Source organism: Diadema antillarum, unplaced genomic scaffold (assembly GCF_040938485.1).
Source record: "Diadema antillarum isolate AM-2024a unplaced genomic scaffold, OU_Dant_1.0 scf00000217, whole genome shotgun sequence".
In the NCBI taxonomy this organism is placed as follows: domain Eukaryota; kingdom Metazoa; phylum Echinodermata; class Echinoidea; order Diadematoida; family Diadematidae; genus Diadema; species Diadema antillarum.
Genome location: NW_027271106.1, coordinates 140,498 through 158,879, shown reverse-complemented (window position 1 = coordinate 158,879; position 18,382 = coordinate 140,498). Strand labels below are relative to the sequence as shown.

The following is an 18,382-nucleotide window of genomic DNA, read 5'->3' as shown; positions in this document are numbered from 1 at the left end:
CACTCATACAAACATCGACATACATACATATGGCCTACTTAGGCCTACATACATACACACATACATACATGTACTATAGTACATGCATGTACACCAATATACATACATTAATACGTAATACGTAGTTACCAATGCCAATTGCGACATAGTACTCTTTTTCTTATTTTTTCGTCTTTTTTTTTTTTTTAACATACTATTTTTCGAGGCCACCGACCGGTATCTATCATAAACTTACTATAAAAATCTCTTTTCAAGAGCTCTCCGCGAATCCGGTGTGATGTGCGGCTGCCCTCGATCGATCCGAGGTACCTCACATAATACCGCTGGCTATGCCACGCCTCGCTGTCAAAGTCAGCCAATCACATTGCCGGAATCCAAACGGTGGTAGGTTTGAATCGGGGTCAGTGAGCTTATTTGAATATTAAATAGCTCGCCTGCCCTGCGCCTGCAACGTGAACCCGGCAGAAGTTACGATAGATCTGAGAAAAGACCGACTGACTTTACTCTCTGGTACGTAGTGATAGTAATTTTTTGATTGTTCATGTGATAACATAAGAATAAAGAAAACAGGGTACCGAAAACAGACATCTTGTTTTATTTACAAACGTACTGTTGTGTGGTTTTACAACTGTTTCCATCTGATTGTTCGTGCAAAACTTCGGGCATGCATGCAGTGTTACGCACGCTGCGGTCTTACACGGCTAGCTTATGGTAACCCAGCGGGACCGTTCAGGGGGACATGCTCTTCGATGTCTCGCTCGACGCGACGGAAGCTTAGGATCTAACATAACAGCTGTTACACTTTAACAGTTATGCACGAGTGTATGTTTGTTTTAGGAACACTCTGGTTGTTGTTTATTCTTTTTACTTGTTCGGACGCCGTACAGCTTAGAACATCTAGAATTGATCCCAAATTTTGCGGGCAAAGAAATTAATTGGAAGCACACACGTATGTGCGTTGCCTTATTTAAAATCATGTTAGACTCTTACTGGCACTGGCACTGCACTGCACTGTCAATGCTGCATGCTGTAGCCCGACCCAGCAGGTTGCTGTATCTGCAGGTACAATGTAGTGGTAATGGTAATGCCAATGCCAATGGTATGGGGATACAGCGACTGGGCTGTGTAGTTACGTACTGCACTGTCACTGATAATTATAAGTGAAAACTTGATATCAATACATGAAATATCCTGTATTTCTTGTTGTCTGTTCGTACGTAACATTTGAAGTTGCAGACCAATGGGAAGTAGCTCTCGAAAAAAACTTAATTACAGTGCACTCCCGTTACAACGAACATGGTTATAACGAAATTACGTTATAACAAAGTAAAACTTTTGGTCCCTAAATCATCGCCACTAAAGTCTATGGTATAAAATTCGCTTATAACGAACACGGTTATAGCGAAATTTTCGTTTTAACGAAGTTTTTTCCGAGCGCCACTGACAAAGAAAAACAAAAGAAATGTGCAATGTTATAACGAAATGTGGATCGCTTCCGAAAAATACGTAGAGGAATAAGCATGTACAGCCTCTTTGCATAGGCAAACGCTTCACATCACCGTGTTGTCGCTCCGTGTGTCAGGCACAGTTTCCGAGAGGAACTTGCGTTATTATAATACAATAATATGAAATTGAATAAGGTTCGTTTTATTGTTCTGAAGGTTCTTTATTACGAAACACACAGATTCTGATACACCTAAATTCAACAAACAGAATATGATGTTTTATATGCGGGGTTTCCTTGATTTCGTTAAATATTGTATTTGTTCGGTTATAATGAAATTTCGTTATAACGAAAGAAAACTGCCGGTCCCGAGCATTTCGTTATAACGGGAGTGCACTGTATTAGCATCACTGAGCTGACACTGTTTCAACTAGGGTTCTATTTACAGTGTATGTGTAGATCTAACCGTTGGACAGAAAAATCTGTCTGTCTGCAGGGTTTTTTATCATTTTTTTTTTCTTCACCTCATGCAAGTAGATAATAGCAGTGCCCTAGAGAAATACTGACATTGTAAATGGAATTCTACATGACAATAGCATTTAATTGGATGGATGATTCATTTTGTCCATGAAAATGAGTTTTGCAACACTATAGAGTAGTGGTACTAAGTAGTAAAGTAGTACAGTAATATCAGGGAGATGGGAAAGAATTTATCAAGCATGGACAATTTACAGGTTTAATAATTATACAATGTAACATATCAAATTCAATTGTAAATTAATTCAGCAAGGCACTTGTTTGATATTCTTACATTGCAGTAAGTTACTGAGTAAGTGTATTTATGTTGACAGTGCTAAATTTGTGATCAATTCAATTATCTTTTGAAAGCAGACCTGCACTGTACCAAGTGATTGACGAGTCATGGCAGATAGAGCAAGAGGCCACAATGCAGACGGTGGATTTGTGAAATGGGATTGGAACAAGAACAAGTATGTGTGGGTCAGCAATAATGACATCAAACGGAAGGTGAGAAGTTTACCCGTTTTTGCATTCTTTATGTGATACTATCTATAAAATCTATGAAAGGATTAGTTCTGTAGAAACAGTGTACTGTCCACATCAATGAGGAAAATATCAGTGTACAAAATTCATATCTTAGTATGCATGCTTGTAGGATGTAGCATCGAAAAGTACCATTGTCACAAAAGTTTGCACGGTAGACGAGGCTGAACAAATTGTTCTACTTAAAGTGATATAAATGAATGATGTATGATTGGTATGATAGCTATTGACATTGCTTCTTGCCCATTTTCCATACAGCCATCCAAACCTGGACAGTCAAACTATGCTGGACTGAGGCACGGCAACAAACCGTAAGGAGCTATTTGTTCATCTCCACATTGCATCAAATCGAGCTGTAATGAGTTAAAAAGCATTCTAGAGGACACTTTGATATAGTGTCCTTTCAAAGATTTTCCTTTTCTTTTGTTGTTGAGTTCATGCTAAAAGGCATATCCAGTGTTCTATTCTTTGTGTGTGTGTGTTTTTGCTTGATTGTGTAAGGTTTACATGGTTTACCTACATGAGCCTTTATCTATTATTTACTACATTGCCCAATGTTGAAAATTCTTATCTATAATTTTCTTTTTTTGGTTTACCAGTAAGGACATGATTTGTTTCAATACTGATGTTGTGCATCCATGAGCTTTGTAAAAGATTTATTCATCAGTTAAATCTGTGACAAATTCAGCAATGAGTAAATTATGAATTCATACCCCATATTTACTTTTCTGCATGCTGATTAATCACCAATAAACATAATAAACATATCTGACATTGGGATAATTATGAGTGTATGCAATGCAGTAAACACAGTGACATTTTCTTTGTCTTCTTCTTCTTCATTCATATACCAAGTGCTGCAAAGCGACCTTCCTACCAGGTTCCTGTGAAGAAGGCATACAGACAGCCACTGCAGGTGGCCAATAAGCATGGACAGGTAAGTGGATGAGGCCAGTACTTGATACACACTGTACAGACAAGACAGGAGTGAGTCTGGCTTACAGCCAGAGGTAGACCACGAGAACTACAGGTAGCTACGCCAGAGGAAGCACAACATGATCTCACCACGTTTGTTTGATGCCACAGTAAGATTTTCGTCCCCTCTTGTGTCTACAAAACTTACGTTACTGAGAGATTATTTTGAATGATGCTCTGCAAGATATATCCTAAAATGTGTGCTTCACCCACCTCTGCGGATAAATGTAACATGCCTGCCCACACACATGTCCACCTGTAGTGTAGTTTGAACCTTCTACATTGAATTACCTTGGAGAATTAGTGGACCTATTTATTTTCAAAATGGCTGCCATGACTCTCCAGGGCCCCATTTCATAAAAAGCTGATATGACAGCAACTCTTGCTGGAATGGCAATTGCCATGGTTATGACAAAATCCAACTTCCTGATTTGCTGTTGCTATTGGAAGTTGTCATTCCATCAAGAGTTGCTATCCTAAAATCTCTTATGAAATGGGGTCCAGAACGACCCTTTTTTTTCTTTAAAAGGTTGACTGTTATCTCTCTTCATAAAGGTTGCTTTGCTTGTTTAGCGTCTCTCTGCAGATTTGACTCTAGTCTCAAGAATTAATTTGGATAACTGATACAGTTTAGTGGTCTTGACAAAATTCAAATTCTTATGCATGGTTTCTCCACAGAAGGTTTCCTATGACAAGGCTAGAGTTCGTTTTGGATTAACCAATTCTAGCATCAATTGTTGCAGGCAATTTGTGTTATATGTATACAAGATTGAGATAGGAAAACTTCATGGCCATGGGACAATAGACATATGACATCCCATAGACATAGTGTCAACAACTTTGAATACAATACAATAGATATGAAATTTGCTGTTAGTGAAAATTTGCTTAGGGGAAGAAAGGAAAAAAAAATGTTGCAGGAAGACATGGCAAGGACACAGCTGGGAAGATAAAGCAACAGGTGATGAGAAGTGGCACAAAGAGGAAGAGACTGGCAGAAAAAAAGCTCTACCATCCTGAGTGGAGGTTGGCTCTCACACAAAACTGAGAATCCTTTTCACACATACACCTGAAAAACATGATTGAAGATGACTGCACGATGATGATCAAAAAATATGGTCAGGTCACATTTTGAAGGGGTGCATACAAGTTGCTAAAAGATATTGTATGTACCCATAGTCCTCAAGTTCAGACCCCTGATGCAGAGATGGTTCATTTCTTGCATTTTCTCACAAAGAAAAAAAAATCGTAAATGTTACATCATGGCTTTTTAGTTTCATTATAGGGTGACATAGTAGTTCTTACCTTCTTTTTGAAACATGCTGTTGATTTATTCATCATTGCATGTTATTATTATTTTAGTAAAATGAGCGACAACAACAACAACAACAAAACAAACAAACCTGGTGCCAGACTATGTCAATATGAAGTCTGGTATAGACATGATAACACTAAATTTTTCTGACTTGAATTCACTGCCAGGTAAAGTCACCATCTCCAAGGAAACCGTCTGCAAGGCACCATGTTGAGAGGCCTTTCCTTCTCCCGCCCTACAACGATGACATCAGGTGCAAGGATCTGAACAAGGAGAATATTCCGGCAGGTCGTCACTCGGAGTTAGCTGGCAAGGGCACACCTCCCCCTCCGCCTCCTGAGGTAAAGAGTTTAACAATTTCTGAAGATTGGCAGATTACCGAATCATAATAATCAAAATGCAAATTTGAGGGCTAGGAGGCCATAAAATTCAATCCAATATTGACCTATCAGATTAATTATCAGTATTGTAGAAAGTGAGTCACTGACTGCTGTGAACAGGTGATGACAAAGTGTTGTGTCAAAGTCCTGTTCAATTACATGTCTGTGATTCTTTTGTTCTTTGTTTGTTTTCTGTGTTTTAGTTTTTGAAGGACAGGAGGTTATTGTTTCTTCATATTGTTTGCTTCACAGAAATTTTGTTTTGTTGCAATTGTGTCAAAAGAATCAGTATAAAATATTGTGTTCCTCGTTGTTGTTGTTGTTGTTGTTGTTGTTGTTGTTGTTTTTGTTGTTGTTGCTGAGGGTTTTATTTGGGTGGGGGTGGGGAAGGGGGAAGGGGGGTTACCTCTCTCAAGCTACAACATGTAGGTCTATGCATGTTACCAGTATCTACTATTGCTGAAAGCAGTGCTATCATGTTTTTATGATAAGTCCATAAGAGTTTTGAATTTTATCAGCTAACCAATAATTTGAAGCTGATCACTACGCAAAACTTTAACCATTCAAGGCTTTTATGGTAGTGTCCATTTTACTTTGAGTGTATAATATCATCAATTTTCTTATCCATTTACCCACACACCATTCTTACCTTGGGATAAATGTACTTTATTGGTATTCTTACTGTTTCCTGTCGTGGTTCCTTATAATTTTTTAGCTGCACGCAGGTCACCTGACAATCCAATCAGTCCTATCCAACCGTCTGATCCATCTCAACGCAGCCCTGACATTTTGGCGCCAGGGACCCAACGCCTTCATCTCTTATCTCCTGAGGACAGAGGATGATGCTGCCACCGTGGATGCCCTTCCCGTACTAGTCAATTGGTACGAGAGCAGAACCCTTTATATACTAAATATTTCTTATACTTCATATATTTCAGCTACTTCATATATTTCATGTACTTCATATACTTCATATATATTTCCTATGCTTCATATACTTCTTATACTTCATATATTTCATATACTTCATATATTTCATATAATTTCATGTACTTCATATATTTCCTATGCTTCATATACTTCATATACTTCATATATTTCATATATTTCATGTACTTCATATACTTTGTATATTTCCTATGCTTCATATACTTCATATACTTTATATGCTTCATATAATACATTGTACTCTCATTATAGCGAACATGGTTGTAACAAAATTCTGGTCACAACAGGAATAAATTCAGGCTCCAACATTATCAGCTCTATATTTTTATTCTTTATTTGTTCAGTTATAACAACGTTTTGATCCATGTATAAAGAAAGAAAACTGCTGGTCCACAGGACTTTGTTATTATTATGGAAGTCAACTGTATTTCTCTTGTCTTATCTGTTTTTGTCACTCTTTTTCTTGATAATTTGAGAAAATGATATTGCTTTTGCCCTATAGATCTATACAATTTGAACCAGCAGTGATGTTTGTTTGTTATTCAGCTTTATACTGAATAAATCTTTTTAAATAACTCTTGATTTCTAATGAATCTTTCAGTCCCTTTTACAGTATTTTGTGTTATGTGTTTGTTGGGTGAAATTCTTGTCATGTGGATGTGGAATAATGTTGAATAGATGTTTATGCAGTATGCATTGTGAGTGTTTATGGACAGCATACAGCTTATCAATGCACACTTCCATACATTGGTGTCCCTAGACAAAGTCATTTTTGTATGCAAGATATGTGGGCCACTTTTGTCAATAAATCTACAAAAATTTTCTCATGGACCTCATCATACAAGCTTCATTAGAAAAATGAAAAAAACAAACAAACAAACAATAATTGCCTTGGAACCCTGTACCAGCAAATATTTTTTTTTACTAGATGAATTTATCATTGTGTATAATTATTACAACCAAACAAAAAATAGTGGCTTGCAGACACTATTGCATTATGGGATATGGTTGATGTCAATGTCCGGACTCCATAGATCCTATTGCCTTGCTGCTGATTATTTTTGTCTTCTTTTTACAGTATGAAAAACAAGACTCCAGTCAGCAAACAGCTGTCCATGGGAGCTTGCTTTGAGTTGCTCCCAACCCTCAAGAAACTCCTTGGCAGCAAGTTTGAAGAGTAAGTTTACAAATTATCCACCCTCCACTGATGTCAACTTTTCATCCTCTCAAAGCCTCCTGATATTTGTGTTAAATGTTTTGTTGTTTGCTTTTTATACTATGTTCTGTTGTTGTTGTTTTTTTTCTTTTTTTATATATATTTTAGAGAAGCTGTTGGGATATCAAGATAAATCTGTAGCAAGGCTTTCAAGACTGATGCGCATTCTTTCGATTTGATGTTTGTGGACTTGCAACATATTACAGCAATCATTTGCTTACATTATATAATTTATACTCTCTCTTCTTACTGTGGTCTGTAGATATACATGTACTCCTACTTTGGCAGAAATACAACTTACACAACTTTGGGTGTGTTCGAGCGCTCTCCTAAAGTGAACGGTACCGTACCGTACCCGCGCCAGAGGAGCGCTCGAACGCTCCTCAAGTGTACCGTACCGTACTGTACCTAGCCAAAAGTGGACCACTTCCCGATATGCTCCAAAAGAGTACCAAAAGCGTAGCGAAAGTTTGCTGTAAACCATGTGCGTATCATGCGCATACGTCACAATGCAAAAACATTCTCTTTGTTCAGGACAGCTGTAAGTAGTTCAAGCGCCAGGTGGATGACATTCTTGCAACAAAAATGCGTGACCTTTTCTAAAAATAACTCTTGATGTACTTTTTCTTGACAGAGTTCTCGAACGCTTCAAATCTGGCACAGTTTGGTACGATACGTTTTGGTTCAGTTCGCTTTGGTTCGCTTAGAGCGCTCGAACGCACCCTTTGACTCAGGCAAAGTTGACTACACATGAAATAAATCTTTTTTTTTCTTTTTCTTTTTCAAGTACCCAAACCCTGAATCATGGCCACATGCAATGGCCAAAAAACATTTCAATGCTAATTTCAAATCTCTTTCCCTCTTTAAGTTATGTGAAAACAAGCCTGGATGTGATACGGACCATGTTGCGTTTCTGGTGGACGGATCTTGTGGCGCATAGGAACTCCAAATTCTCAGGGAGCTTACAGGAGAGTAGGTAAGTCAGCCAAGCTAGGTATTTTGTATCAGTGCAGACAAGAAGTATGTTTTCTGTCCAGGGAATGAACAAAGCTTGAGCATATGAAATGAATGAATTACTCTGTGTATGGTGGGGGGGGGGGGGAGGGGGAATGCAGCTACTAGAAGTCACAGATTGATGTTATGTTATTCTGCTCCTACTATTTGATAAGCCAGCCTAACATTAAAATGGCATCCTACAATTATCTGTACAAGGTCTTTATCTTTGTGGATGGTGCAAAAAACTCCAGGAAGTTGGCCATTTCATTTACTAGTGAGTGGAGGCTATCTTTACAGAAAAGGTTTGGCTGCTAAAGGCGGAGGGCAATTGTGCACAGGTTCTTTTTTCAGTACTTTGAAGTCTGAATGTGGGCGATGTGATTTCATGAATACATCATTACACAGTCAAACCTGTCTACAGCGGCCACTCCAAGGGAGATGGAAAAATTGACTGTTGTAAGCAGGTGGCCACTATAGACAGGGTTGTTAACATGACTTTTCTCTTGGGGGAATTGTGTTTAGTGGTCGCATACGGCAGGTGGTCGCTATAGACAGGTTTCACTCTATTGATAAGTGTATTTCAGAGCAGCTAGTGGACTGACCATACCTATACCGTTAAGCAGAGTATATCAGATGACTGTACAGTTCACACTTCAGACTATGTGCCTTTGACATGGTGAGATGGAATCATAATAGCAGAATGTTTAGCATTATGAAATTGATTTCCTCTGTTGTGTTTGAATGGAGAAGGGAATGTACTTCAGGAGCCAACACAATCATAATGTTGGAACCAGGGTTGGCAGCTCTGCTAGGATATCATGTTCTACTTGTGATCAAGGATTCTTATACATATAGAAATCCATGGGCATGTTCAGCCAATTGTTTGACATAGAGAATGGGAAACCTCCCAAAGAAAAGTCTGCTTACCGTTCAGATCTGGCTAGTTTATGTTGTCGCCACCCAGCATATTTATGATTCCATACGTGTGCTTTGCGACACAAATGTATATCAATATTCACCCTTTCTGAATTGACTTGTGTTCACACTTCTCTTTTCTGTAGGAGTATAGCTGGTATATACACCGGGTCTGTCGCACTCACCGATGTCATTGCCAAGCTGTGTAAGAGGAAGGATACTATTGGTAAAAAAGCAGAGGTACGTGTCTCTTTGATTTTTTTTTTCATACTTTATGAATTCTCATTCCCTGTGTTAACAATTTGTACAGGGGAAACTCGGTATAACGAACACTGTTATAACGAGATATCGGTTATAACGAGGAAATTTTCTCGGTCCCAAATTTCCTTCCACACAAGTCTATGTAAAATGCTACTCTTATAGCGAGATCGGCTATAACGAAATAACTGCTATAACGAGATAAATTTTGTGACTTCCAAACAAAGAAAAACATAGTAAATCAAACCTGCTATAGCGAGGTAAAGCAAAATGCCTTCGGTAAAGCTTTACTTCGCCTGTGCTATCATCTTCCGAGATTGTAAAGCTTGATGCGCCAAAAACTGTCTTGTACACACATAATCATTTTCTTCAGTGCTCTCCAGCTAGCTCTGCATGTTGTACGTGTGACGTGTGTGTGTGCACGCACACTGATACATGCAGAAAATGTGGTGGGACGGCCATATGTATACATGACATCATCATGACGTTTAGTAGGTGTGAGGCAATCTGATGCTGTGATTGGCCTTCTACTTAGGGAATTCCCCGTCTTCACACACACGCAGTCATAATGTACATACAGAATGTGTCACATACACTCACAGCATTGTGCAGACCATATTCAAGTTTTCCACACAACACACACCCATACGATAACCACATACCAATCCACAGACGATCTTGATACAATCGCAAGCTATATAAATTTACAAATTCAAACATCTACAATTAATAAGAAACACATTCTTGATATTGGATTTCCTTGGCGAAAAACATCTTCTTACCCATAAAGGTGAGTAATTCCCTCACACACAATATCAAGTTATCAATATTGATTGAAATATAATGGGTAGTCCCACATGTGCAAATTAATGTCTTTATTTTATGCCTTCTTTTATGCCTACTGATATAACGAGATATCGGCTATAACGAGGAAAATGACTCGGTCCCGACCATCTCGTTATATCGAGTTTCCACTGTACCTGGAGTACAGTGCACAGAGATTTTATGACTTGCTTTTTGGTGTTTTTTTGCTCATGTGATCTTATTCTGCAATTTTTGTGTGAATTTTTGAAAAAGCCTAATGATGTCAATAATGTTGTGATTAAATTACTGACTCTACATTGAACTTATTCTTGTAACATTGTATTTTTTTTTTCAGAATCTTATAATGCATAAAATCTATCTCTACTTTCTAGAATTATGTTTACTTTAAAAAAAAGTGTATTTCTGCACTGCTGTAATTTAAAATCTATAAGCTTATAAAAAGCTCAATATGGCAAGAAAGAAAAGACAGGTTTTAGATAGTAAGTGCATGTGACAGATAAAGAGTATATAAATGTTTTGCCTCATTACCACTCTAGTTAGAGTACCTTATTCAAATTTTGAGTGAACGATCTGGTACAACTTTTTCCAACACTTCATTCCAATTACTGCTCATGGTCAGTTGGAAACCAGAAAACTTTGGTGCTTTATATAGTGTATAATCCTTGCTGTCTCTTGTGTAATAATGAGCTTGTCTGATTTGAATTCTTGCTCCTTGACTGCCCGCATCAACGTGCCTCAGAGATGCCTTTGTAATTACTGATTTTTACCTTTTATATTAAATCCTTCCAGGTTGTTGGAACTATTCTAGCTCAGCTTTGAGGTGGTCCCTGTGTTCAAGCAGCGTTATCTGATGTGCCAGTGTACTTTCAAGTTTGTAAATATATGAAATGCCGTCCAGCTATATTGATGTACAGTGTAATATTGATACTCCGCGAACTGTTATATGCAAAAGAGGAAGGAAAGAGTGAGTTTTGACATTTATGTTATTGTGACTTTACATAGATGTTGTAAGTCATAGCTCTGATTGACTTCAGAGTATTATGGGTGCAGAAATGTGTGATGAAGGGTGTCTTATATGAACAGGAATCATGGTGTTGTACCATTTTAGATGATAAAAACCAAATTTGTGTCAACATTATATCATGTGTTGTATCAGTATTCATTTTCTTTTTATGACTTCTCCAGCAACTATGGTATTCAGCAGGAAAATAAAGGTAAAAGGAAAGTGGTAGTTCCCCATAAAAAATACTTACTAAAAACATGAAAATTATATGATATATCAATAACTGCATAAAAGTGAGATCATTAATTCTGCCAAAGACCAGGTTAACTGCATACTCTGAACCTTCATATTATGCATTCTTTCTAGCAAAGGTAGTTCCTTCCAATCAGAAAGTTTGCCTGAGGAGTCCAGATTCTGGACTTTTTTTATCATATCTTTACATTTTTCAAGCTGCTAACTCTGTACACGTCAAGTCTAGTGATAGCGCAATCCTGAGAACCAAAGGGAAAAAAAAAAAATTCCAGACCAATTGTTCTATGCTAATGACTTTCCCTCAGCACTGTGAGGGAGGGTACACATGACTCACAAGTGCATGAACTTCTAATCTCTGTCGTCAGCGGAGAGCAATATGTCTGGACCCTTACAGTAAAATTTTTAACAGGTTAAGTAAACTTTATCAACAGATTGAACAGTTTGATGACTCTTTTGCTGTTATCATGCCTATATACATGTATGTTGTACTCATTTTAGAGTCTACTTAAATGTGAGGTGTAGTTCTCCTTTAAAGCGAAGCCCTCCCTGAAAAGTAGTGTGTGTGAATAGAAGCAGAAAAATGAGAGGAACAGTACAGTGAAGTTTGAGCCAATTCTGACCAAAACCAAGAAAATAATGATTTTTGTCGAGCCCACCGGAGGTGTGGGGAGACTAAGGGATTGCCTGTGGCGTCTGTCTGTCCGTCGTCCGTCCATAACGCTACAAAAACTTGAACAACTCTCTACTGAGGACTTTAATTTCAATCAAACTTGGAGGGAAGAGTAGTTATACAAAGTTACACATTTTACAAAACATGAAGGTCACCTCAAGGTCAAAGGTCACAGACAGGGTTCAATGAACTTTAGGGCCCAATGTTAAGTTTTTACGGCCCAATGTTAAGTTTTTACGGCGCGTTTCGATTATCGCTCAAACCTTTAGATGTATCTGTTCGTTTGTGACCAAACTTGGATGGTAGATTTTTGCTTAGCTATAAACACAAACTTTTCAGGGTGAACTTTGTTCATAGAACAGCAGTTACACTACAAAATGTGTGGTGTAAGAGGTAATCAATTACTGTAAAAGTGGATATTTTCGCGCGACTAATTTTTCTCGCTTGGCCCGGTAAGAAGAGTTTCGCGTGTTTTTAATTCCGCGGAATCAAGACATCACGTACAGGAACATATGGCAAGCAAAAATATTTCCATGCTTTTATTTTCGCGCTAGTTTTTGGTTGCGCGAAATACATGAAAATTACAACACCGAGAAAATTTCCACTTCTACAGTAATCATAGATAACAAAAAGACAATGCTTTCACATCTTGTGGATTTTTTTTAAAATGCACAATATACAGTACATAAATTTTGCCAAGCATTTACACAACTGAAAAAAAGTCATGTACATATACAGTATCAGTGGTATATTTAAATATAAATGTTATGCTGTGTAACATGGACAAATGAGCAGTTCTGTGCCGAGTCTTTTATTGTCTCATGTAAATCAACTACAGTGGACTCCCGTTATAACGAAGTCCTTGTTATATCGTTACATCGAAATTTCATTATGACTGAACAAATAAACAAGAAGAATACATAGAGTGGATAACGTTGAGGCCCGAATTTTTACTTTGCTGAAACCGGAATTTCATTATAACCGTGTTCTTTATAACGGGAGTGCGCTGTATATTGTTTTATCAACTGCAGTACATTGTGGATATTCAGTGTATAAAATTTTGTGAAATAACAGATCTTTTTGTACATAATATGCACTTGTATTATATTTGTCACATTTTGTAATGATATAAAAGCATTAGTACTGTATTATACACTCTTCAGAGAGTTTGAACATAATCTAATGAGGAATGTGTCAGCAGATTTGAGAGTACACATACACACACATGCAAATGTATATATACATGTGCATATGCATGTACATACAAAGTGTATACTGTATATACACTGTATATACTTTTTATATACAGTCTGTATATAATGTATAATATGAAGAGCTTACTTGCAAAAGGGCCTACATCCAAGTGTCAAGAAGTTTGTTAAAGATTGATATGAAATACATGGTTTCTCTCAAAAAGGCCTAAATGCAAAACACTTTTTGGCTAATTGGCTAAAGCAAAGCCATCAATGTCTCTATCAATGTCTCTACTGACCAATCAGAAATCAACACACAACCAGCTGAGCAGAATACATGTACGTTGTAATCTGTGTTAGGTTGTGTTATGAAATTACTAAATCAACCATGGCAAAGATGATGATAATGGTGATATTGATAATGATAGTGATGATGATGATGATGATAAAGATGATGATGGTGGTGATGATGATGTTGATAATGAAGAATAAAGATGGAGATGGTGGAAAGGGAAAGTAAACCTTACTAAGAAACACACCTTTGTGCAATGCATTTTACAATGTACTTTGTAGAAATTGCTGGCATAAATGGCTATTGATGCTCATTTTTTTTTTTTCATAATCAATTTTAAGTCATTGCTATATCAGGCAAGGTTTCCAGTAGCCAAGTGAACAGTAAAGAGGGATGGTACATGTATAGTTTTGGTTGAGATGGGGCTTCAGGTTCCCAACCTTTTTTTGTGAGATAATGAGAAACCTCTTTTAAAATATCAGAGGATATATCAGAGGATACAATTCTCAGAGTAACTTGAAGTCCATTTGATGGAGATTGGTTTTGAAATGGTTGATATCCCAAAATAGAGATCCTACTAAAAGATGAGACCCATCTTTTATTAGGACCATTTGTTTTACTTTGTTTTTTACAGTCTCAGCCATTTCAGAACCAATCATCTTCAAACAAACTTTGAATTCCACATAGAATCATAATATGCTCTTTCATATTTCATAAGTGGTTTCTAACTATCCCATCTCAACCAAAACTGATTGACTGATGATGGAGGGGTAAGAGATATAAGAGGCAGTTGTCACGTTCATAGATAGATAAACCCAATTTAAATGAGAAAGCTACATTATCCTTAAAGACTTTTCTTGCAAAAGGGCCCAATAATGAAAAAAAAAAAAGAAATCATAAAATTCATGACATCTGCAGGATTTTTTAAAAATCATTTTTTGTTACCTATGATGAAGACTCTTAAACATAATGGAACTTCTTAAATAGAAGTATAGAATTGTGTGAAATAAGAAAACCTTAATTTACTTGGAATTAGCTAAAGTGGATTTAGGTCCTTTTGCAAGAAAACTTCAAATAATATATATGATAAAGAAGGGGAATAAAGTAACTGTATTATACAAGTACACATAATAATAAGGTACAGTGTATGTCCTAGCAGAGGTGAGATGATTCACCTCCCTGGTCATAGTGAAACTTTTCTAAAATCTAAACATGCATTCATACATAACACACACACACACACACACACACACACACACACACACACACACACACACAAAATACTGTACACATGTGCAACATGTCTTGTCTTTACATCAGGTAACAAGATTACATTGTACTGTATTCTCTTTAATAGCCTATGAATATACCAAGCACTGGGAAAGCTCTCTCACACACGTTTCCATGGAACACATTTCCTTTCTCATGACACTTGTAAGATTCTTTTATTCATGTTTTACTTTATTAATGAAATCTAATGCATGTACAGTGTAGTGGTGTATTATCCAAACAATGATAAACAAGGGGAAAAAAAGAAAATACAAGTTGTACTGAGTCAAATGATGCAAACAAAGATTTAGAAGTCACATCCGTATTTGTGTACATATAGTTACTGTAGCAAATTAGTATAAGATTTCCATGAATTGACGGTGGTGATCACATGAGTACAGTTGTGTGGATTCTAACACTTGCACTGCTGAATAATTTGGCATTTTCAAACATACTATTTAGACAAGTAATTTCTTCTTAGTTGTTCTTTGATAAGTCCCACCCCCAGTCTTGGAGTTTACAATTATTGTTTTATACACCTTGTACATTGAAACCAAGTTACAGAATGAATCTCCTCATTCAGATCAATTCTACATGTAATGATTTTGATTGCTTTTTGCAATTCTGTAAAACGGCATCCTGTTCTAGAACAAACATGTGTGACCAAGGAGGTACTAGGCTTTGCCTAGTACCTCCTTGGTGTGACATTCCCGATCAATGATGAAACTAGTTGTACAACATATTTTGAGAAAACTGTTCATTTTCCGAGAGACTTCATAACACATCAATTCATGGTCACATGACATACTAATCATTGACAAGTGACAATCGTTAGATATTATCTTTTATTCAAGCCATTAACCTTGATAATCCTTAGTCAGATTTTACAGAAACTTATCTGCATAAAAAAAAACTTTGTTTCATGCCTTTCTTTTTTTTTATCAATTGCATTTAGAGGTACACTTCATTTGATTAACTTTCCAAATGCTTCAACTGCTGCATGGATGAATGCAATTTTAAAGCAGTGTACAACATACGTAACGATGGAAATGTACTTTTAAGACATGTTACAACATCCTCAGCATAGTACTGATCTGAAACCTGGGAGATGCTTGGGTAATGATGAACAAAATCAATGTGTCGACAAACACAAACTAATTTCTGCATATCATTACAAATTTCTTTCTTTAATTTTCAGAGAAAAAAACTGTCAGGTGAACCTATGAAGTTATAACAGTACATGTATCAGGTCCCATTTGTAATTCTGATGGTACGTGTAATACACATTGTTTTGCAAATTGTAACCGCAGTATCTGTACACCAGAGTCCATGTGGGTTTCTGTCTGAAGAAAGGGTTTTTCTGTTCAATTGATATTTTCAGCCATTTCAAAAGTGATGGCTACAAGATCATTCTTTGCCTTGCTTTCTTCAGTAACATGAATCAATCCCTGAAGAAAAAAAAGACTGTTCAGTATAAGACAGTCATTCTGTACTTTGATGTGACCTACATGTATTTGTAATATACCAGTACTGAATACATGTACTGTATGACCTCCACTTGTACAGATGTACTGTACATACATGTATTAATTAGCCAACACATCAAAGAGTCAACACTTCACTGACTAGCACACTAATGTAAGCAATACATACCAATATTTGTACAGTAGTACTCTCGTTATAACTTTTTGGCAGTGTTATCCTTGTATTAGTTGTAACCTGCCCACACTTGCTACAAAAACAGTACTTGACAAGTATATTTCAGTTGCTCACAATGCTGTACATTGTAGGTGCACTGACTTGCACCTTGATGAAATCTTCCTTAGGCAAACTTCTTGTGACACATTAAAACTCACATATTTGCTTGCTTTTACACTTTTAGCTGCAACTCTTCATGCTGTACAGGCCAGTGCCGCACTGGGGTAATCGCACTGGCAAAATCATGCCGAGGAACCAATAGGCTCCAAAAGTATCTTTTAAATTGTGAGAAATAGTGTTGGAATGTTTTGTTTTTCTCTTTTGTCCATGTAAAGCTTCAAATGATGTCAGTCCAGCTGCACTGATGCCAACCTCCCACATAAAGAACCCCAGAGCAACAAAACCCCCAATTAAGCAGATGTACAGGTACGTGGTCAAAGCCAGTTCCATACATTCCGTTTCCCCTCGCACAAATCCCATGACGGCTCTGGGCAGGAGGACAAAATATGTCCAGGCACCTGGAAACTGGACATCATAGGCCAAGCTGAGGTAAAGAGCGATCTGGAAAAGCATGTAGAATGCTGCCATTGCAATGTGGAAGCAGAACCAGATGAAGTATTTTTGGTTGTGGTAGCCTATGCACTTTCCCAGCATGAAACAGTGGTGGTCATGCTTTAAGATGACAGACTTGCACAAGCGACACTGGTGAGCCCGGAAAGGCTGGGAGGTCCGCTGATCAATTTCACACTGCTGCACAACACTGCGTACGATCTTCAGGCTAGTGTCTGTGTGCACGGCAAGGATGAAATGCCCCAAGCTCGCTACCAAGGCGTATGTGATGTACAAGCGATGCTTCCACCCTGTAAAATCCAGGTCCTCCACAGTTTGTGGTATGGTAAATATCATCGTCGATGCAAAGCCAGCGAATATAGCAAGGACAATGAACAAGAACCCAAGACTATTGACTAGCTGCTTAACTTTCATTTCCATGGAATCATCTTTTGACCGAGATTGTCTGGTCGGGGGGTCCTTTGAAGCCATGTCAGCAGACCGGCCACTTTCCCTCTGCTTTTTTTGTCTATGACTATGTCTCCTCATACTGGTAAATTGTTGGGTTTCAGGGGGCAAATGAAGACCCACTAATTAACTAAAAGTTTAAAACACAGCCATGAGAAATCTGTCCACTGCACGTTTTAAGCTTGAACTTACTGTTGCTAGTATTACACAGCTTTATAACAAGGTACGATAATACGCCAGAGGCGGACTGTACCAGACTGGAAGAAGAAGAAGAAGAACGGTAAGTCAGATTTTCAAACACTCCTCACTGCACTGTCTCCTTTGCTTTGTTTCTATTTTGACTCTACCGCCTCATTCACTGCTCAACATGCCATAACGGATTTGTTTGTACACTTTCATGTAGATCTAGACTACATGTAGTGGTGCATATTATCAATTGTTTTAAAAAAAGTTTACACAGCTCTTTTAAATCCTCGAGATCGAAGGAGGCAGAAATGCCTTTATGTAGATGATGAGATCATGTTGGAGAAGTTGCCTTTTCCACGAGCTATATGCCACTATTGCAAGCAAGATGTACGATGTCGATTGAGCCGTAAAGCGCAGATGACAGATAGCTACTAATAATAACTAACACTTCTCCTCATAGCTGGGACT

The 18,382-nt window shown here is 37.5% G+C and overlaps 2 protein-coding genes across 2 annotated transcripts; one reads left to right on the top strand and one right to left on the bottom strand.

The window, feature by feature from the left end:
* The first annotated feature begins 2,334 nt into the window (after positions 1-2,334).
* Positions 2,335-11,369, top strand: LOC139724496 (KATNB1-like protein 1). The gene is made up of 9 exons (XM_071635631.1): positions 2,335-2,470; positions 2,765-2,817; positions 3,362-3,443; positions 4,964-5,137; positions 5,892-6,058; positions 7,203-7,301; positions 8,209-8,316; positions 9,398-9,491; positions 11,124-11,369. Exons 1-9 carry the CDS (start codon positions 2,366-2,368, stop codon positions 11,151-11,153), a joined length of 912 nt encoding a protein of 303 aa, XP_071491732.1. The 5' UTR covers positions 2,335-2,365; the 3' UTR covers positions 11,154-11,369.
* A 5,522-nt stretch (positions 11,370-16,891) lies between these two features.
* On the bottom strand, positions 16,892-17,752 carry LOC139724485 (palmitoyltransferase ZDHHC22-like). Its single transcript, XM_071635619.1, has one exon. The coding sequence runs from the start codon at positions 17,750-17,752 to the stop codon at positions 16,892-16,894; it is 861 nt and encodes a 286-aa protein (XP_071491720.1).
* Positions 17,753-18,382: the final 630 nt, after the last annotated feature.